The 18917-nt window shown below is 48.4% G+C and overlaps 1 protein-coding gene across 5 annotated transcripts; it reads right to left on the bottom strand.

Moving 5' to 3' along the window:
• Positions 1 to 514: 514 nt before the first annotated feature.
• On the bottom strand, positions 515 to 18786 carry ANKS3 (ankyrin repeat and sterile alpha motif domain containing 3). 5 transcript variants are annotated; one of them, XM_063343621.1, is made up of 18 exons: positions 18701 to 18786; positions 14447 to 14547; positions 14142 to 14316; positions 13660 to 13858; positions 13308 to 13429; positions 12488 to 12569; positions 11680 to 11815; positions 11197 to 11355; positions 9931 to 10056; positions 8932 to 9047; positions 7945 to 8112; positions 7294 to 7418; positions 6883 to 7024; positions 6120 to 6292; positions 4757 to 4863; positions 3810 to 3893; positions 3219 to 3313; positions 515 to 2966 (listed from the first exon to the last, which is right to left on the bottom strand). In XM_063343621.1, the coding sequence occupies exons 3-17, from the start codon at positions 14309 to 14311 to the stop codon at positions 3231 to 3233; spliced, it is 1992 nt and encodes a 663-aa protein (XP_063199691.1). In that variant the 5' UTR covers positions 14312 to 14316; positions 14447 to 14547; positions 18701 to 18786; the 3' UTR covers positions 515 to 2966; positions 3219 to 3230. The 5 variants fall into 5 exon arrangements, 4 of the variants coding, with proteins under 4 accessions (XP_063199691.1, XP_063199692.1, XP_063199693.1 ...); XM_063343622.1 differs by having other exon boundaries at positions 4769 to 4863; XM_063343623.1 differs by having other exon boundaries at positions 4787 to 4863.
• Between the last annotated feature and the right edge of the window lie 131 nt (positions 18787 to 18917).

The following is an 18917-nucleotide window of genomic DNA, read 5'->3' as shown; positions in this document are numbered from 1 at the left end:
GCTGAAGGGTGCCCTTGCCTGCCTGGCCCTAGTGAGAGACAAGAGGTTAGCTGAAGGTTTAGACCGATGGCTCCCAGCAGTCTCAGAGCAGAGCTGGATGTAAGAGTACTTCATCCCAAGAAGAAAGAGCAGCACGCAACTCAACAAGGCCTAAACTCACCTCTGAATTAGCACAGAGACAACTTTTGTCATGCAACTGGGACCTTGTGGGGGCAAAAGTGGGAAACGCTGGGCAGGAAGGAAAGGGCTGAGCCCTCAGAGGAGCAGACACTGCGTTACCTGTGCGTGCTCTTCCTCTGCCTGACCACACCAATTCCCCCATCACCGACCCAGTTACCGCTGCCAGGGTGTCACCGCCGACCGGAGCCAGGCAGGGCTGGAAGCCATGGATAAAGTAGCCCCAGACCCCTCGGCATGCAACCACATACTCCTGCTTGTCCTGAAATAAATCAGGGACATTATTAGTGATTCCACAACTCCAGCTCCCTCCAAACACACGCACACACACGAGAAACAGGTTTTCGAGTTTATTATTTTATCCAAGTCAGCAAATACTATTTTATTGGGACAGCTTGCCTTAGGGTAGCACCAGACTCCCTGCTGCCTGCACAGCCCCCCTTTCAGCAATGAACGCTGTTTAACGTCCTCCATTCAAGCGATCGCCTCCTCAAGGAGACACGATTCTAGAAAATCCCCTCCCTGGTGGCCCCCCTTGGGCTAACTCTAGCACCCCTTTAAACCTTTACACATGGGCTCCCGCAGCACCTTTCCTGGGGGGCTCTCCTTTTCCTTCCTGCTGCGTCTCACCTCTCCCTTTTCCCATGCCCCCAAACATCACCATCTGTTGGATGTGCCCCCCAAAAGCCCCCTTTTTTTCCCGCCCTATGCCCTAGCAAGGCCAACCCCATGTCCGTGTAGTCTCTGCTTCCAGCCACCCACTTTCCTGCACAGCCTCCCCAGCTCTGAAGGCATTGCTGCGCCAGGGCTTCCCTTCCTCTCCAGATGCTCCCGGTCCCTTTCACTTGGGCTTTCCAGGTGGTTTTAAATTTATTTTTTCTTCTTCTATGAAAAACTTTTCCCCTTTCCCCACAGACATCCTGCCTTAAATTCAAGTCTGGGCTGCCTAGGGACACAGCACTGACAACCCTGTACTAGTGCAGCCAGAGACACGGCCAAGGCTGGGGAGAAGGCAGTGCCTTGGCACTCCCCACCATCCCTCCAGCGCCAGGGAATGAAGGACAAAGCCCATAACACTCCTCCCAGCACATCCTCAATATTCCGAGAAGCTTTCAGGGATGCTCCACCTCACCAAAACTAGTTCTTCAGGGTGAAATCTCCTGCCGCTTTGTCCCACTCCTGCTGCAGAGCTAGCCCCAGATGCCCATGTGCGTAACACCCATGGTATCAGCTAAAACCAAAAAATAGTGTGCCTTAAGTTTGTGAGTTAAACATAAGTAGGAAGCAGCAGCCCACAGGTGAGCACGCTGCCAAGCGCACACAAGCAGGGCAGGTATGGCCCACTCTGATGTGAGCCTGCCTCGGTGCCCCGGGACTGTCCCCCAGACACACAGACACCAGGTCAGTGGGACAGTCAAACGAGATGTCACCTTCACCAAACACCGACCAGCTTTCAGGCCTGCCTGGTCCCAGGCAGCTGGTCAGAAGGGGTGGCTAGCAGAAGGGATTGAGCCTTGAGGTTTTTATGTTTTGGCATCTGTGATCAAAGCCCAAAAAAATTAAACTGGGAAGGAAGACCCAGTTTCTTCCCCTTCCCAAGGCTCAGCAATACACGGGAAACAAAGTCACTGGAAACCATTTTACATCAGCGTAACCATCACGAGTGCCCTTGTGGCTGCTCGCCCAGCCCCAGGAGATGGAGCAGTCTCTCTGGGGAGGCAGCCTCTTCCTGCACCATGTGTCTGCCCTTTGAAAACACCCACACCACCAACACGAAAATGCCTTGGCAGAACTATTTCCAAAACACTAAAGCCCGGAAACCAGAGGCAAGCAGTGGTCGAGGACCAAAGCTTTGCAGCGCAGCTACAGCTGGGATGTGATTTCTTTTGTCCATCTCCCATGTGGGACAGCTCGATCCCTCAGTTCTCGTTCTGCCTGCCAGAGGCACAGGAGACTCAACAGTCTCGAGCTCTTCCTTCTCTCTCATCTCCTTCCAGGGGAACATCTGCCTCACAACCGCTGTCAGTGTTGGGAATCTTGGCACTGGCAAACCAGACAGAGCCTCTGCCATAAAGCATTGGCCACAAAACCAAAGTTGTTTGGGACTGAATAACATGATCACAAACAACCCCCAAGGCGGGGCAAGAATCTGAACCGAACCAGGGTGGGCTGGCTGGAGGGAGAGATTTTGAAGCAGAGATTTGGGATGGCAGCAGGGCAGACATTCCTGCTAGAGATTCAGGCTGCACGAATTTCACTGCAGCTCAACGAGCCAAACGTTATAAACTCTACTCACTTTACCCATCCACAGCAAACCTGCATTCCTTATTGCCTCAGGTTTGTTTTCTGGGTCAGCTCCTGAGCAATCCACATGGCACAGAAGGGGCCAGGGCAAGCATCAGAGGATGTGGAAAAGGATAATGGATTGCTGCAGGTAACCATCAGCTTTCTAACGCCACACAGCCCTGAATGCCAAGGGCTGCAGGAAGCTTAAGGCAGATAAACCTTTTGGGCTCGGTGCTTCTCCTCTTAACCTAACCTTTCGGTATGAACAACAATGATCCTGGGAACCCAGAAAACAGTCTGGCCCAAGTGGCTGCTTGGGTTGTTGTCTTCTGCTGTCCCTCGTTCTCCCAGGCGCGTTCTCCGATGGCCGAGACCTTCTTCCACGCATCCACCAGCTGCTGTGGCGCTCTCAGCAGAGCTGCGGTGCTGCCAGCATGGCCCTCGCGCTCATTCTCCCAGGCACACTCAGCTTCCGGGTGGAACAGTCACCCGACGTCAGTATTCTTGCAGAAATAAAAAAAACCACACACACACAAAACAGGAGTTACCCTTTCAGTAGGGCAGAGGGACAAGGTGACTAAGGATTTTCTAAAGGGAAAACCAACCAGAGGGCACAAAGACTAGTTAGAGCAGAGCCTCAGTGCGCAGGCTCCGAGCACGCACCAGGCACAAACAGCAGATGGCTGTTACTTGCTGTGAGGAACGATGTCCCCCTCTATGCCACAGCCCTGTGGCTGTCACTGGTTCTCACTCACCCTCCTGCTTTGTTATGGCTCTAGCCAGCTCTGCCCGCTCTGCCCCGGGGCTTGGAGCCTTTGGAGGTTTTGAGTCACAGTCTGCAGAGCTTTTCCTGAGGACAAACGGAAAAGAGAAATCAGTGTTAGCAATAGACCAGCAAGTGGTAAGAGCAGACAGGAGTCTGCCAACTCCCGTTTTCCTGCCTCCTTGCTGCCCTCTCCCCTACAGCTTCCAGTGCCCTGAGAACAGGGGTGTCTCTACTCTCTGACTGCTTGTTGCTGGGGTAAGTTCCTGTCCTGAGAAGACCAGGACACAGGCTTTGGGAACCACTTCACAAGCAGCTCTCACCGCAGAGCAGGAGAGATGCCGGGGTGGCGGGGCATGTACCCCCTTCTCTCAGCCCGGACCCATCAGCAGAGGATGAGGCAGAGCCCAAGGTCTGCAGTGAGATTAAGCACCAGAAAATGCCAGCATCAACTTCAGAGCTTGGAAACTTCCCTGAATGAGGGGGGATTGTTAGGTCCCTCCAAGCTACCACTGCCAAATCATCAAAAACTGGCCCAGCACAACAGCCACTTCATGTGGCCACAGTCCTCCCCCCACCTTACCCATTTCTCCCACACACTCCTCTAGGACAGCTGACAGCTCAGGCAAGCTCAGAGACTTCAAGGAAGGTGGCCATCCTTCCAGCACTGCAAGAAAGAGGAACCACACATTTAATCAATCTGCACAGTCTCTGTGACAGAGCAGAGACAAGAGTTTGGTGTTGCTGTGAAGCATCCACACCCAAAGCGGCTCCAGTTAGGGATTCTGAAGTCACAGGGGAAGAGAGCTGGAACTGCCTGCAAACGGAAGGTTTTCTCCGGCAATTCCAACACTTGGAAATTATGGGGGTTTTATACCAGCTGGGTCATATATTAAGAGAATCTCAAAGAGATTAAGTGTAGTGGACAGAAATCAACAGAATCTCTACTTGTCTCACTTTTAAAATGTAAGCAGCAAAGAACATGCCTCTGGAAGAGTGTCAGGGGCAGCAGGATCATTTGCTAAGCCTGCCCAGCCATGTACCGCAGCTTGTCCCATGGACCGAACAGCACAATCCCCCAGACTGTGCGAGGGAACCAACCATGGCTTCCTATTCACACCTTGCTCTACTGCCCAGCGCAGTAACACACCTGAGGTGCTCACACACTGCAGCATAGGAAGGCAGAGCCACAGGCCCGTGAAACAGGGCTGTCACCAAGTGCCCGGGCTACAGCTTTGCAGTTTTAGCCACAAACACCTGCCAGACCCCAAAACTTCCCAGTTGCTAAGAATAAAAGTTGCTGAGAAACTCTGCTGCAGTTCAAGTCCAAATGCCGCAAGCGCTTTAAATGCTTTCCCTCAACAAGAAGTTTTTACATTCAATTTAAGAGTTTGGCTGCTCATTTGTTTCCAAACCACTTCTAACTTCATCCTTTCAGCAATGGAAGACAGCACGGGGCTTGCTCTGGGGCCTCCCGCAGTTTACCCACCCCCTGCACCCATTTGTGTAGTTTGATAAGCTCTTCCTCACCCGGACGCTCACCAGGCCGCCTGCTCTCACCAGTTCCCAACTGCGCCTTTGTGTCCAGCACTGCCTGCTCTTGCGTTAGCCGGGAGGACAGCTCTACTTGACAGGATCTGCCAAACAAGACAAAGCCCATCAGAAGTGCACAGGGACACTTCTTGGAACAACATGCCGGTCTGTGCACTCCTACATCCTGCAAGTACCTGCTTGGGGTGCCGAGGGACCGCATCTAACGCCCTGGGTTACAAACTGCTCCTTGTTCCTTCCCAGGAAGAGGAAGACGTGCCCCAGACAAAGCTCAGGGCGCTCTCCACTGTGCCCCATCTCCACAGCAATCTCTGCCCCTGTCCACAGAGGAGCTGCGGGGGGAGAAGAGAAGGAGGGGGCGGGGTGAGCAGGAGAAAGCCCAAGCCAGGGGCTGTGCCTGGTTTATACGAGAATCAAGCCTGATCCAAGGTTTCTAATGGGCAAATGAAGCTACCTCAGGACAGGCACCAGGTGAAAGCAAGAGAGGCACACAAAGTTTTCTGGCTAACATCATCACACCATCAGTTCTAACAGCATATCCTCAGAGCCCCCATCTGACTCAGTCAGAGGGAAAAGACAAGTGCTCTGCCCCTCACAGCTGGGAGTGCTGCTCTGCTGTCCTTCTGGAAGCTAATCCCAGTTCACCCTGCCTTGACAGAGATCAGGCCCCATTCCCTGTTGGGCCAGGAACTACAGCAGTGGGATTAATGCAACCCTCAAGGACGTGTCTGTTATCAGTAGACAAAACAGGGCCCATGAAAGGAACCCCACTGGGGCAGGGAGAAAAGCACCATAAAGGCAACAAAAGACATATTAGGAGGTGGGGGAAGACAGAACTCAAAGGCAGTGGTGTGAATGACCAGGGCAGGTTTTTCTGTTAGGTGTCAGGGTTGCAAGAGAAGTATTTTTCACTAGTCAGGGCAAGACATTGCAAGTCCTTTGATATGGTTTGGAAGTTAGAAACTCTTTCCTGCATTCACCCCATCGCCAAGTTATGCTCTGGTCACTGGGTCTCATGTAAGCACAAAGAAAGCACTTAGCCTTTTGGTTCCAAAGGAGCTGAGTGCCTTCACCTTCTAGTTGAAACAGAACACTCAGCATCTCTGAAGAGTCAGGGCACTCACAGATCATGCATCTGATTAAGGCTTCACATCTGCTCACATAGCTGTGGCTTTCCCATAGAGAAAGTCAGGCAGGATCCAAAAGGGGCTCGGATGCCTCGTGAGCTCTCCTGCCTTACCCTAGGCATCACCTGTATGCCTACCAATATGACCTCTGATCTCTGTACAGCCCAAATCCCATTTCCCAGTAGCCTTGGTGCCATTTCCTGAAAATTACTCACTTGATCTGATCCAGTAGGACACCAGCATCCTTGGTGATGGCCTGCGCCTCTCTGAGCTGGCACTGGATAGCATTCCAGGTCTCATCCCGCTCCATCAAGCAGCTCTCAGCCACTGCACGTAGCTTCTGCTCCTGGCATACCTGGCCCTTCATCACCTCCACCTCTTCACACCTCTACAGCAGAGCAGAATAGGGGATTAGGCTGGGAGTACTGTACATCGCCCTCATACGTGACGTGTTCCTGGAGTCCCTGCTATTTTAATGGCTTAGGCAGCCAGAGGGCTCCTGCAAAAGCATGCCCAAACCAGTGGGAAAGGAAGCTGGATACTGTTTGTACACTGAATACAGCTTCTCTCCACACCAAGACCAGCCCTACAGCTACAATTCCCCCTTCCTCTCCATTTGCAAAGATACTCAGCGGGCCCAATTTCCCAAATCAAAAGAAGTGTTCACTAATGGCTGCACAACTTCACCATAAAAGTGACACTACTGAAAGAGAGTAGGTATTCAATTCCTCCCACTCAGCCTTTTAGTTCTCAGGTGGATGGGAAACAGACAGAAAGGCTTCACAAGCATGAAGCACAGATGATGAGGAGTGGATAAGCTGCAGTTGATATTACCTGATTCACTTGACACCAAGTGTGTCCACTGAAAGTTATGTCTCTTCCTTTACCCCAAACCATTAGAGGGACAACAAAAAAAGTGCTACTGATCACTTATTGCAGTGTGATAAGGCATCGAGCAGCTCATGGCAGACTTCTTACCTTGTGCAGCTGAATGGCCAATTCCTGCATCTCAGCCTCCAGCCGATCTGCATAGGCCAGCTCCAGGGCATCACTGGGCGGCCGAGCGTTGCTGTGCCATCGGGCAATGGCAGAAGTCATCTTCCTCTTCGGTCCAAACAGGCTGGTGGGAGAACAGCAAACTGTCAGCGACCAAACACCACACCATCTGTCCCCAGGCCTAAAGGGATGCCATGAGGACCTCTGCAGTCTTCTGTTTTTTTGGAGGTGCCTTGGAGAAACCAGAAGCCTGTTGCAGCCAAGAACTAGGGGATACTAAAGCTGTGTGGGAGACAGCCAGAACACAAAAGCACTCACTAGCTAAACTTTCCTGACCAGGTTGTGTACATGGTTTGTAAGGGGAAAGATGAGAACTATATTACAGGCACTCACGTGATGCCTATTTCCTTCAAATCACTCTCTGTGAGGGTCAGAAAGATCCGGAGGTCGACATCTTGCTCCTCAAACACTTGCAGATACTTCAGGCACCCGATCTGCTCAAGGAACGTTGCCAGGTCCTGCAGCCCATCCAAAAAAGATTATTTATACCCTCTCAAAGAAAAGCATTGCCGTGCCTCTTCATCATAAACATCTGCCTCCTCATGTTGCTGTTATGCCTTCCTGGGTTCTACAAGCAATCAGGACTTCCCTCAGGTAACTGCCCTTTCCCACAATCACACAACACAACTGGCTGATGTGCTGCAGCCATTACCTCTCATAACAAACGCAGAGGAGACAGACACACCAACATCTGCCCTGGTTCCCACAACAGACATGTTTGTTAGCACACCCACAGGCCTGAGGGTCTAGAATATCCCTCCAAGCAACAGCAACACCTAAGCAGACACTTCTTTGTACACAAAATTGCCGTTTCACAAGTATTTAATTTTGGGCAGAGGTTTGGTATGAAAGGCATTCTAGTGACAACTCCCCTTTTATCTGAGAAGGCCAAGAAAGCAGCTTAGGCAACTTTTGAAAGGCCTCCCAAGCTTGATACAGTGACATGGTCTGCATTACTTCAGAAACATCTTTCTGTGCAGTTACCTGGGGCCCCGTATAGGCAGGGGGCTCAGGAAGGATTAGGTGCTGAGTAGAGCCCCCAGCTTTCCCTGGGCAGTGGGTCCACTGGCTGTCACTGTTGCTGTAGCGATTCTTGATCTTAAAGCTCTTGGCTTGTTTCCGACTAGGAGGACTGTTTGCATGGTCAGAATCCTGAAAAAGAAAGAAAACACAAAGTGTAAAGGTCAAGGATGATCATACAAAGATGCCAGGATCAGACTCCTTCAAGTCCCAAGCTCTAAATCCAGGTAGTGGCCCACAAACACAGGCAAAGACTAACAAAGCCCTTATTACGAAGGGCTGAGTCAAGTCACTCCCAAGATGACACCTTGGTACCATGGAATGGTATCATACTCTTGCAATCCCATCCTGTAAAGCAACATGCCAGAGCAGAGAGCAATGCTGAATCCTCCCTGAGCCAATACAACGCACTGAGATTCCACCTATTAGAAGCTCCTCAAGATAGAGGACTTCTGCTCATGTTCAGCTATATCACCCTTCTGCACATGAGCCCGAGAGCTGTGACTTAAACCACTGAGTAACCTCCAACCTCTTCCCCTTTCTGTACTTCAGAAATGCCAATACAGCACTGCTGAGCTTCTCTAAATCTTACTATACTGCCTGCTATCTCACCAAGCTCAAGGACCAACCCAGCTCTAGCAAGTCACATCCTTTCTTGACCACCACCTAGCTAGAAGTCCGCAAATTGTTCAGATGCTGGAGAGAACTGACTAGCCATCAACAATCTGTTCTCGAGTGAATGTGCTCTGAGAGTCAGCTACTAGCCAGGGATCAAACAAGCCAGTCCATAATCTTCAAATATGGAAACTGGTTTTTCTGTCCCTGTAATACTACCTTTCCTCACTCAGCCTGGTCCTACAGCCTCCTGTGGATACAGAGCCATAGCAGGCTCTAGAAGGGTGACAGCACTGGCCATGCTGAACGCAGAGAAAGGAAAGTTGAAAAACCCACCTCATTGCTTTCCAAGGAGCCCTCACTGCTGACCCCCAGGGCTTTGGTCAGGCATTCACTGCTGCTGCTGCTGCTCCTGACAGTAGCTAAGTTGTTGGTGAAGAAAACGTTATCCTCTGGAAAGGAATATAAAAAAAAGTTTGAGGTTCAACTTCTTTACACTCAGTGCTGGTTTTGCTACACAATTACCAGCAAAATCCGCTGGAGGTGTAAAGGAAGGAGAAACCCAGAGCAAGGCTTCATATGCAGCACTCAGGGCACAAGATGATTCTGAGACAGAAATATCACAAGTGTGATCCCAGGCACTAATCTTTCTCCAAGTCTGTTTACTACTACAGAGAGCAGGAAGGCTGAGTGTGCGTGTTTCTGTGAGGGTCTGGGTTACGGGATGGAAAAGTGGGTTATTACTACCAAGCCTGCATTCTCATTAGCAAAGTTCAGGAAAAGCTTTGAGCCCAGAGCCACATTATCCTTTATTAATATAGGAACTGCCCAGAAAGCCTTCCTTTGTGCTGCTTCACAGAACAGTGAGGTTGGAAGGGACCTCTGGAGGTCATCTTGTCCAAACCCCTGCTCAAGCAGGGTCACCTACAGCAGGTTGCCCAAGACCATCTCCAAGGATGGAAACTCCACAACCTCTGACACCCTGCCTCAGTGTGCAGTCACCCTCACAGTGTAAGAAAACCAACACAACAAACAACACAAATCCTGTCTTTTAGTTTGTGCCCATTGCCTCTTGTCCTGTCACTGGACATCACTGAAAACAGCCTTGTTCCATCTTCTTTACATTCTCTCTTCAGATTATTTGTACGAATTGATGAGATCCCTACTGAGCTTTCTCTTCTGTAGGCTAAACCACCCCAGCTCTCTCCACCTTTCCGCATGAGAGATGCTCCAATCCTCAACATCTTAGTGGGAAAGGAACATGCAAGCCAAAGGGTTGGTCTCACATCCAGGTGTGCACTACAAGCCAGACTATTTATTGAGACAGTGACTTACCCCTGCTGCTGCTGCTCTCCACATCCTGCTCATTAATTGGAGAGGTAACATCCCGGTTCCGGATACCATCTGCTTCAAAGCTACCATCATCATTGAAGGTAACGTAGCCCTGAGGAGGGACCTGCTCTGTGTGCAAGAGGAAGGGAGAACCAACAAAGATTAGGATGCAAGTTACCAGGGAGGCTCCAGCAGGAAAAACCAACCACTCAGGGACTTGAAAATAATCAAAAGGAGAGACTGTCTTCTCAACTAGCAGGTTCTGTTCTAAAAAGCACACAGAAAAACTGAGAAATGCATATGCTAACAGCCTCCCTCACACAAACACACATCAGCTATACTTGATTTAGATGGCTGCATTGAAAAAAAGTCAGAGGAAGCAGCCTCATAGCAGAGATGCACCTTAAATAGCAGCTTTTAGTATTTCCCCTCCTCTTCATACCCAACCTACCAAAGGGGAAAAACACCTGCTCAAGAGTAAGGTGCCGGCTATGTCCCATCCCTAGACAAGCACACCCTGTAAAACCAACCCCTCTGCATCCGTTTTAAAACAATAATAGCATCCCACTATCATTTCAGAAGCTGACAGTATCACACCAATACGCCACTGCCTGTGGCATAGTATGCGTCTGTATTAAGAGAATGAACTGAACTTTGAATATGCTTTTAAGTCCATATTCTTGGCTGTTCTAGACAACTAGGTAATCAGCCTGAGAAATACCTGTGGCTATGACACACACAAGAACACAAGACTGATAACCCTGCATCCAGTGCTTGATGTCTGAACTGGGATGATCCTTCCCTATTGCAAGGGTTTTAAAATCTCATTTTCAGTAGTATTTCAAGCATCAGGGAAAACAACACTGACAAGTCTGGGAGCAGCAAGTTCACTTTCACGATCAATGATTTCTTGGCCTGTGCAACCACTTCCTCTGTCATCAGCCTGAGAATGGTTCTCAAACTTTTGAGCCTACCTCAAAAAAGGAAGCTGGACTCTTCTCAAGGGTCAGGGGAACAGTAATTGAGGTAAGAGTAGTGTCTGTTCCACTCATCAATATCCAGCCCTGACAAGAGAGTTCAAGGGGGTTTTCTTTTTAAAAGAGAGACTGGATAGCTTTGTTTGATGCTGTTTGCTATCTTTGTTTCTGTACAAGCCACACATGAAACCCAAATCAAGAGAAAAAAAAAAACAAGCGTCAGCACAGAAATAGCTGCAAAGCATTTGAGAGACCTCAAAGGACTCTCAATTAGGTTTCTAGCTATTCTCACCATAGCGAGACTGCTTCTTTCCCCCAATTCCAACTGCTGTTATCTTCGCCAAAGCCTGGGGCCCATCATGGATGCTGGGACCCTTGGTCCTACGAACAGGTCTCTGTCTCTGGGGAGCAGAGCACGATTCATCTGAGGAACTCAGCTCTTCATATTTTCCTGTAGTTCAAACAAAGACTGTTAGCAGCACAGCAATCCATTTACCCCTTTGTTTGCTACTGGTCCTATAAATGCAGTGGAAAATAAAAAGGAAATGTTAAATGAGGGAGGGTGAAACAGTTTAATTAGGTCAGAGAAGGGCCAGCAGACAAAAAAAAAAAAAAAGAAGTATGTTGGATCCATGCCTCTTCCATCTTCAGAAATGCTGGAATTTCCAGGACAGACCAGCTAGTACTACTCCATGCACATAGTAACATACTTTCAAGATATCAAGCACCTCTCTTCGGATTCTATAAAATGAACAAGCTAAAACACCTCTGTTACCTGGACCTCTGCAGAAGACCTTGGGCACTGGGGCTGCATGCAAATCTATCAGCCCCACAATCTTTGTATGTCCATACTTCATGGCCAGTGTCCGTGCTGTGGCTCCGGTGTTATCTCTGACATCTGCCTTCACTCCCTATAGAAAAAACATCACGTTTACAAACGTGCAGAGCAGAAGGCACTATACACAAAAATTCAAGGGAGCCAAAGAATCGTTTTAGTTCCTCCAAGCCCATCAGAAATACAGTCTCGCCTTTGATAGATAGTTGAAGCTCCACTAATACCTTGTCGCCTTTCTAATTATCCAGTCTCCCCAGTCCCTGAATGCCAAGTGGCCCAGGTATGTAGCTCTTGTGCACTGCCATGAGGAACTAGTTTGTTTTCTCTGAAAAATGTTTTGCATTGCTGCCTCCTACTGGAAGTAAGCTGGACCAGTAAGATGGGATGTTAAAAACAAATTAACATCAAGCAACATGCATCCTTGTAAGCTTTTGGAGGTAGAAGTTGCTCACTCACCCAAGCGTGCAAGCCTGTAAACAATATGGAGATTACTGCATTATCTGTTTTCTAATTCAGTCATTATTCAGTTAAATCTGAACAGTTAGACCTTGGTCCTTGTCATGCAAGGCCAGTGTAAAATCAGAGTACTAGCCTTCAGAAAGCAGAGAACAGTCTTAGAAGTCTGGGATTTCAGAGGCAACTGTCATCATGTCACTGTAAGAAGTCTGGTGTCAAATTTGTGGTTCTTCCTCTTTAAAGGCTGGAACCACAGAATCTTAGCTTTACAGAGAACTGTCTAGACACTTACATGATTGAGAAGGTACTGAACAATTATCTCATGGCCAGAAGCAGCTGCTTCCATCAGAGGCGTATATCCATACACAGGCTCCCTAGAGAGAACAGACACACACACACGGACTAGAATAATGAAAGCTGCAATATGCTGCAGTCTTTGCCATACCCAAATACGGCATCTCCAGCCTCTACCCTCAGCTGTTCATAAACTGTACCATGTACTGGCTGTTCTAGTGCACTCTGGTCTATCTCAGTAAAACTCCCAGCAGAGATTCAGCAAGTGTTACTCTATTGGCTGCACAGCAACAGATTATTCTTCCAGTTGTAGATCTGCCTTTCAGTAGCAAAAAACAGTTTTGCAGGAGCTAAGAAAGCAAGAACCTCTTGTTGACTTCAGGCAATTCAATATGCATAAGTGTACAGGCAGTTCCCACGGCACAGGAATGCACTGCACACTTCAAGAAAACAAACTGAACTCCAAGTACACAGAAAATTCAATAGAAAGACTTGTGAAGGGCACCTGAGTTCAGGAGGTGTTGCACCTATTTCCTTTCAGAGTTTAGCCCATAATTAAACAAGCAGTAAATCTAATTTCTCTTGATCTTAGTTAAATAAACAGTGACACCATGGGCAGACTTCACTGTTTGGTTTGCAGGTCACCTATCCTTGTATTAGCTAATAGAATGTGCCATACTTCCTAAAGCACAGGAAGACAGACAAAAGCAGGAGTCTTCTCCCTGTGCGTGTTTGAACATGTTCATAAGCCAACTGCTGCTTCCATATCTGAAAGCAGAGATAGCTTTTGAGAAATGAAATGACAGATTCCTCCTTACTTGCAGTTAGCATTTGCCCCATTGTCCAGTAAGAACTTGACCATCTGCTGATGTCCGGCACTGGTGCAGTGAAATAAGGCAGTCCAACCATGAATGTCCTTCATCTCCAGCTCTGCGCCTTGCTTCAAGAGAACAGAGAATGTTCTTTACTGCACCCCCTCTGCTGGGTTTCTTAACCACCACCCCTTTGCGCTATGATGCCAAGAGAGCTTAAATCCCTGACAGGAAGCCAAACTCGCAACAGAACATGAATTGCACACTTTGGTTGCAAAGTTGACGGTTGATGGAGAATCCTACCCAGTGCATTTAAACCATGTCCTGTGGCTTTACCCATTTATTACGGGATACTCACCTGTAGAAGAAAGTAAGCAACACTTTCATTTCCACAGCTGGAGGCCAGCATGAGTGGTGTCTGCCCTTCTGGCGTTGGTATGTTCACATTCACTCCTGCTTCCAGCAGTAGATGCACAATGGTGTCGTGGCCAATGTAGGAGGCGTACATCAGTGGAGTCCAGCCACCACAATTCCTCTTATTTAAATCCAGATCTCCACTAAACAACAGAGAAAAGAATTCTAAAAAAGCTCTAGCACTGAAGCCTGCATGGGATTTCCCATCAGCTCTAGCACAATTTCCACCAAATCACTAAGGAGATAATTTTTATCAGCAGATTTGCCCCTTAAAACTTTGTGCCTAAGAACCTTTTGGGAGTTCCAGCGATGTGCCCCCCTTGCAACATTAGACCGACCTGTAGGGCAGCCAGTGAAAAAGCAGTGAAAAAATCATACATGGCAGTGAGTAACCATAAACCCGTGTCCTCCCCAGCCCCTCCTTACCGCTGAATACACTCCTGCACCACTTCATACTGGCCAACGGAGGAGGCCGTATGCAAGTCCAGGGGAACATCTAGCTCTTCCCGACAGATCATCTGACCGACCCCATGCCACATGGAGAGACTGCGGCTCAGCAGCTCCGACTCACTGGCTTCATCACTCAGCTCCGACATCCTCCCTGAGCAACCAAAGCAAAGCAGAACTGTTAGCTGCTGAGCTCCATTTTCTATAGAACACAGCATCACTCTGTGGCACTACGGGTTTGGAAGGTCAGGTCATCTCAGAGGTATAGTGTTTCAAGTTCCTACCTCTACTTTGATCACCTCCTTAGCCTGAAGCAATAAGACTTCCTCAGGAGTTTTCGCTGGCAGTTCTTTCTTGCTGCAGTAGGCTCTGGGATATGAATACACTGTAAAAATAAAAGCCAATAACACTAAAAAAAACCATTTTTCAAATCTCATTTTAAGAGTTCAGAAGCACTGGCTTTATTTCCTCCCGTTCTAATCAAAATATGCCTAAGGCAGTTTTGGATACCCTCGTCAAGAGAAGACTAAACACCTATTTAAGTGCTGATGGCATGGTTAGTGTTACACAAAAGGATGTAATTCTTGGTCTGCATGTTTTATAATTCAGAGGGAGAATTAAGAATTCATGTGTCAGATGTTCCTGTCTTTCTCCTTATCTGTCTTATATTACAGGATGGCCCTGCTTAAATTAAGACCCAGTCATTAATAATGACAACTGTCCACTGCTCTCAAAAGTAGTTAATATCACCCGAATAGGGTGCACACTTCATTATGTCATCAGGTTGTAAGTAGATTCTTTCTACCATTTATTGTTTCAGCACTTCAGAAGCAGCCCAGTCCTGTCTCCGTGAATCTTGGAAATTGCCGAAACACCTCGAGCAGCAGCGTACCTGCCCATTCATTATCTGAGCATGGCCGCCATCCTGCAGACAGTAACTTAATTACAAAGCTAGTACAGTTTCATGACTGTCTGAAAGGTTTATTTTCCATCCCTAGCCTTAAGGAGCAATTGCATATTAATCATTTTAACCACTCACTGGAGAGTGTTCTTGTTTGGCACTTCATAAAAAGCTGCTCAACACAGCTGCATCTATCATCCGAGGTCTTCAGCTGCAGTTTCAGGCTACATCCAAGTCAATCCAATGGGAAGCGCATTCCCCTGCCTGTAGTCTCATCACCCCCAATGCAGCACTTCCAGCATTTGCCTTGTCCCACTACGTATTATGTTGGGCAGCTAAGCCAACATAAAGTATTCTTTCTTTTTCCTGATAATTTCTTGCCAGTTTAACTCCTCAGACTGATTCATTCTGGGGTCACACAAATGCCAAGTTTGGCATTGGTGAAGAGTAAAAGAGCAGGAACATGCTTTTCAGCAGCAGTTGCTCTTTACATTGCCTCAGCTGTAACATTTCAAAACTACAATTCTATTTTCTAAAGAATTGGGAGTCTTTGTCTTGCAAACACCAGCCCCTTTTCTTAGAGCATAAGCAAAACACCTTTAATTCCTACCTCTTCACTCCCCATCTGGATCCTCTCCCCCACACCTTGCTTTTTTCCCTCCCCCTCCTCCTCCTTCAGTTTGTTACAGCTACAAAAGCCCATCCATTCTACCTAATCAGCGTGTGCTTGTAATAAATGACTCCTTTCTTAAGATATCTGCAAAAGCACCTATTTTACCTAATAGCAGCAATTTGTATTACACTGGCAACCCAGAGGCCTCAGGCAAGAATATGCAGGGTTGAACAAAAATGAAAGCCCTGAACACCTCACAATTAAAATACAAGGAGATATAAGTGGATTGAAGTGGCTCATAAGGGGGAAAAGTAGGAGTGTTTCTCACTACAACAGATTAAAGCCGGCACAGTGACAGTTAGTTAAAGGAGGTAAATCCATGACAGTTTGTAGAAACACATTAACATGAAAGTGAAGCTCACTGTTCTCTCTGCAGACCTCTTTGTTAATTGGATACCTTAACTACAAAACCCACAGGTGCTTGGCCTTTGCCAAATACAGCCCCACATCAGGTACTAGTTACCAACGCAACTCTGGCAAGCTGATCCACAGTCAACGGGGCAATACTGACATGACAGAAAGGTTACACTTGACTCCAGAATACTCAAGATCCTCAGCCTCATTCCTACCGCCTCCACTGAGCTCTAACTGCCTACGTCTTTGCTTTCTTTTTACTCCAAGGTTTCACCCCAGCCTGAACTGGAGCATACTCTCAGGTGTGCAAACACCTGAGAAAATACAGAAGGCAGCTGAACAGACTCTACAGGAGAACAAGAAAAGTGATCAGAACCCTAAGGACTGAAATGAAAAGACTGGGTGAAATGAAATCAGGATTGGCTAGACTAAAGAGGAGATGCCTGGAGGGGACATGAGATAACAGCCTTCAAATAGATAAATGGTTGCTGCAGAGAGGAGGAGAGAAATAATCTGTTCGTTGTGGCCATGGTGAATATGACAGGACATAACAGGCTTAAGCTGTAGCATGGAAGTTTTTGGTTAAAGACTACAAAAATCCTTGTAAAACAACAAAAAAAAGCACTGTGATTGGTTGCTAAGAATAAGCTAGACAAACACCACCTGAACATTTACAGGCTGTTCTTGCTTTGGGGCAGAGCAATTAACATTTGTTAGAGACCTTCCTCAGCCCCACGAGGCTGTTATTAATTATATTTAATACATCAACACCTAGCTCTTTAACAGGATCATAACTCTACTGTGCTGAGAGTCAGAGCAGGTAGAAAACACTACACTGTCCTGAATTCAGAGTTTGCTGCCTGAGCAGATGAGAAAACCAGGAGACAGAAAAAAAGATACCATAAAAACCTAGTATGGAAACTGCAGCAAAAAGCACCTTAGTATACCTTTTTGGAGGATAAGCCTAAGGAAAAAGTGACAGTAGATGAAAGAGTGGCAGAAGAGAGGTACTAAAATAAACTGGGGGCAATCTGGGAAGCAACTGAGGCAACAAGTCTCCAGCACAAAACAAATCTAACACCGCTTATCGATCGCCACTCATCAGGCACTATTAAGCTGCGCTGACTGTGCTAATTTCATTTTCTCACATCCTCTTCCACGAGCACATATAACATCATAGAATGTGTTGGGTTGGAAGGGACCTCTAAAGGCCATCTAATCCAACCCCCCTGCAGTGAGCACGGACTTCTTCAGCTAGATCAGGTTGCTCAGAGCCTCATACAGCCTGGCCTTGAATGTCTCCAGGGATGGGGCCTCCACCACCTCTCTGGGCAACCTCGGCCAGTGTCTCACCACCCTCAGTGTAAAGAGCTTCTTCCTAATGTCTAATCTAAACCTGCCCCGCTCTAGTTCAAAGCCATTACCCTGCATCCTATCGCTACATGCCCTTGCAAACAGCCCCTCCCCAGCCTTCTTGTAGGCCCCCTTCAGATACTGAAAGGCCACTCTAAGGTCTCCCCAGAGCCTTCTCTTCTCCAGGCTGAACAACCTCAACTCTCTCAGCCCATGACAGGCTGAGAGTTGGGGTTGTTCAACCATCCACATGGTCCCAAAGGACACAAGACACCCAAGACAGCACAAGTGTGGAGGTTATTAAGAGTTTTCAACTCAGCCATCAGGCTGGTAACATGCTTCACTTCTGCTCCTGACTTAGTTTTATCTCCACTAAATTCAGCAGCAACCTATTAGAAGAAATAAGAAGCCTTGTTACATTCTTGTATAGGTAGGTACAAATAGTTGTTACCAGCTCGGTCCCAACAACAAGCACTCCTAAAGCCAGAATATTTCATCTTTACACTACTGCTGCCTGACCAGAGATAGGCACATACATTACAGCTGTAGGAACCGCAGCAGGTTTCACAGGATATTGCGGTGTGTGAGAGAAGGTGTTTCTGCTGCACAACCCCCAGCTGAGGACACACAACACCGGAGTTCAGTCCTACACATGCCTGTAAGAGACAGCAAGCTCTTCATCTGGACCACGAGCCTAGTACAGACGTTAAAGCATATAATACACTCCCAAAAAGACAAGACAGGAGGCACAAAAGTGCTTCGACAGCCACATTAGGAAGCACATTTCCCAGGACAGGGGCTATACCAAGGCAGCCAGACCCCACAGACCCCGGTGCTGGGCAGGCTCCAGGCTGCACAACGATATGCCTGAAGCAGAGCAAGCCCGGTTGTAGCTGTCAAAGCAGGAATTACGCGGCTGCTACCAGAAGTCTCACAGCAAAATGGTTTCCAGGCACGTTATTCCCGCACCTCACAGGGACACGGTTTCCCCCGAGGACCCCCTGGGTACTCGCAGCCCCACGGCGGGGTAGGCCGGGGCACCCCAGCGGCGCGGGTCCGCGCCGCTGGGGTGCCCCGGCCTACCCCGCCGTGGGGCCGGTAGACCTCGACTAACTGACTGGAATCGCTACGGCCACGGGCCCACCGAAACAGGGGACAGCCTGGGGACGGCCTCATAGGCATCTGCACCCAAACCGACCCTCCCCACGGAAGAAATACCGCCAACCCGTCCCGCCACCAGGCCCCGCCGCCCCTCACCTGCACACCCGGTAAACTCCGTTACCGGAAGCCCGCGCAAGGCATGCTGGGGGAAACCTCCCTCCAGACTACAAACCCCGTGAGACTTCCCGGCGGAAAAAGTAAGCCCCGCCTACTCCGCCGTGTGGACCAATAAATGGTGCTGCTGCGAGGAGGCGGAGTCAAAGCGAGCCAATAGGATTCGGGCTCCATGGGAGGGCGGTTGGTTCTAGCGGGC

The sequence above is a fragment of the Chroicocephalus ridibundus genome, chromosome 8 (assembly GCF_963924245.1).
Source record: "Chroicocephalus ridibundus chromosome 8, bChrRid1.1, whole genome shotgun sequence".
NCBI lineage: Eukaryota > Metazoa > Chordata > Aves > Charadriiformes > Laridae > Chroicocephalus > Chroicocephalus ridibundus.
Note: the sequence above shows the minus strand (reverse complement) of the source record. Positions and strands in the feature narration are given on the sequence as shown.

Excerpts from the sequence above, each read along its gene's own strand:
- ANKS3 (XM_063343621.1), bottom strand. The coding sequence starts at position 14,311 with ATGTCGGAGCTGAGTGATGAAGCCAGTGAGTCGGAGCTGCTGAGCCGC. Across the intron at positions 13,859-14,141 it reads GTGCAGGAGTGTATTCAGCG|TGGAGATCTGGATTTAAATA; the intron begins GTAAGGAGGGGC and ends TCTGTTGTTTAG. Across the intron at positions 11,356-11,679 it reads GGTCTTCTGCAGAGGTCCAG|GAAAATATGAAGAGCTGAGT; the intron begins GTAACAGAGGTG and ends TTTGAACTACAG.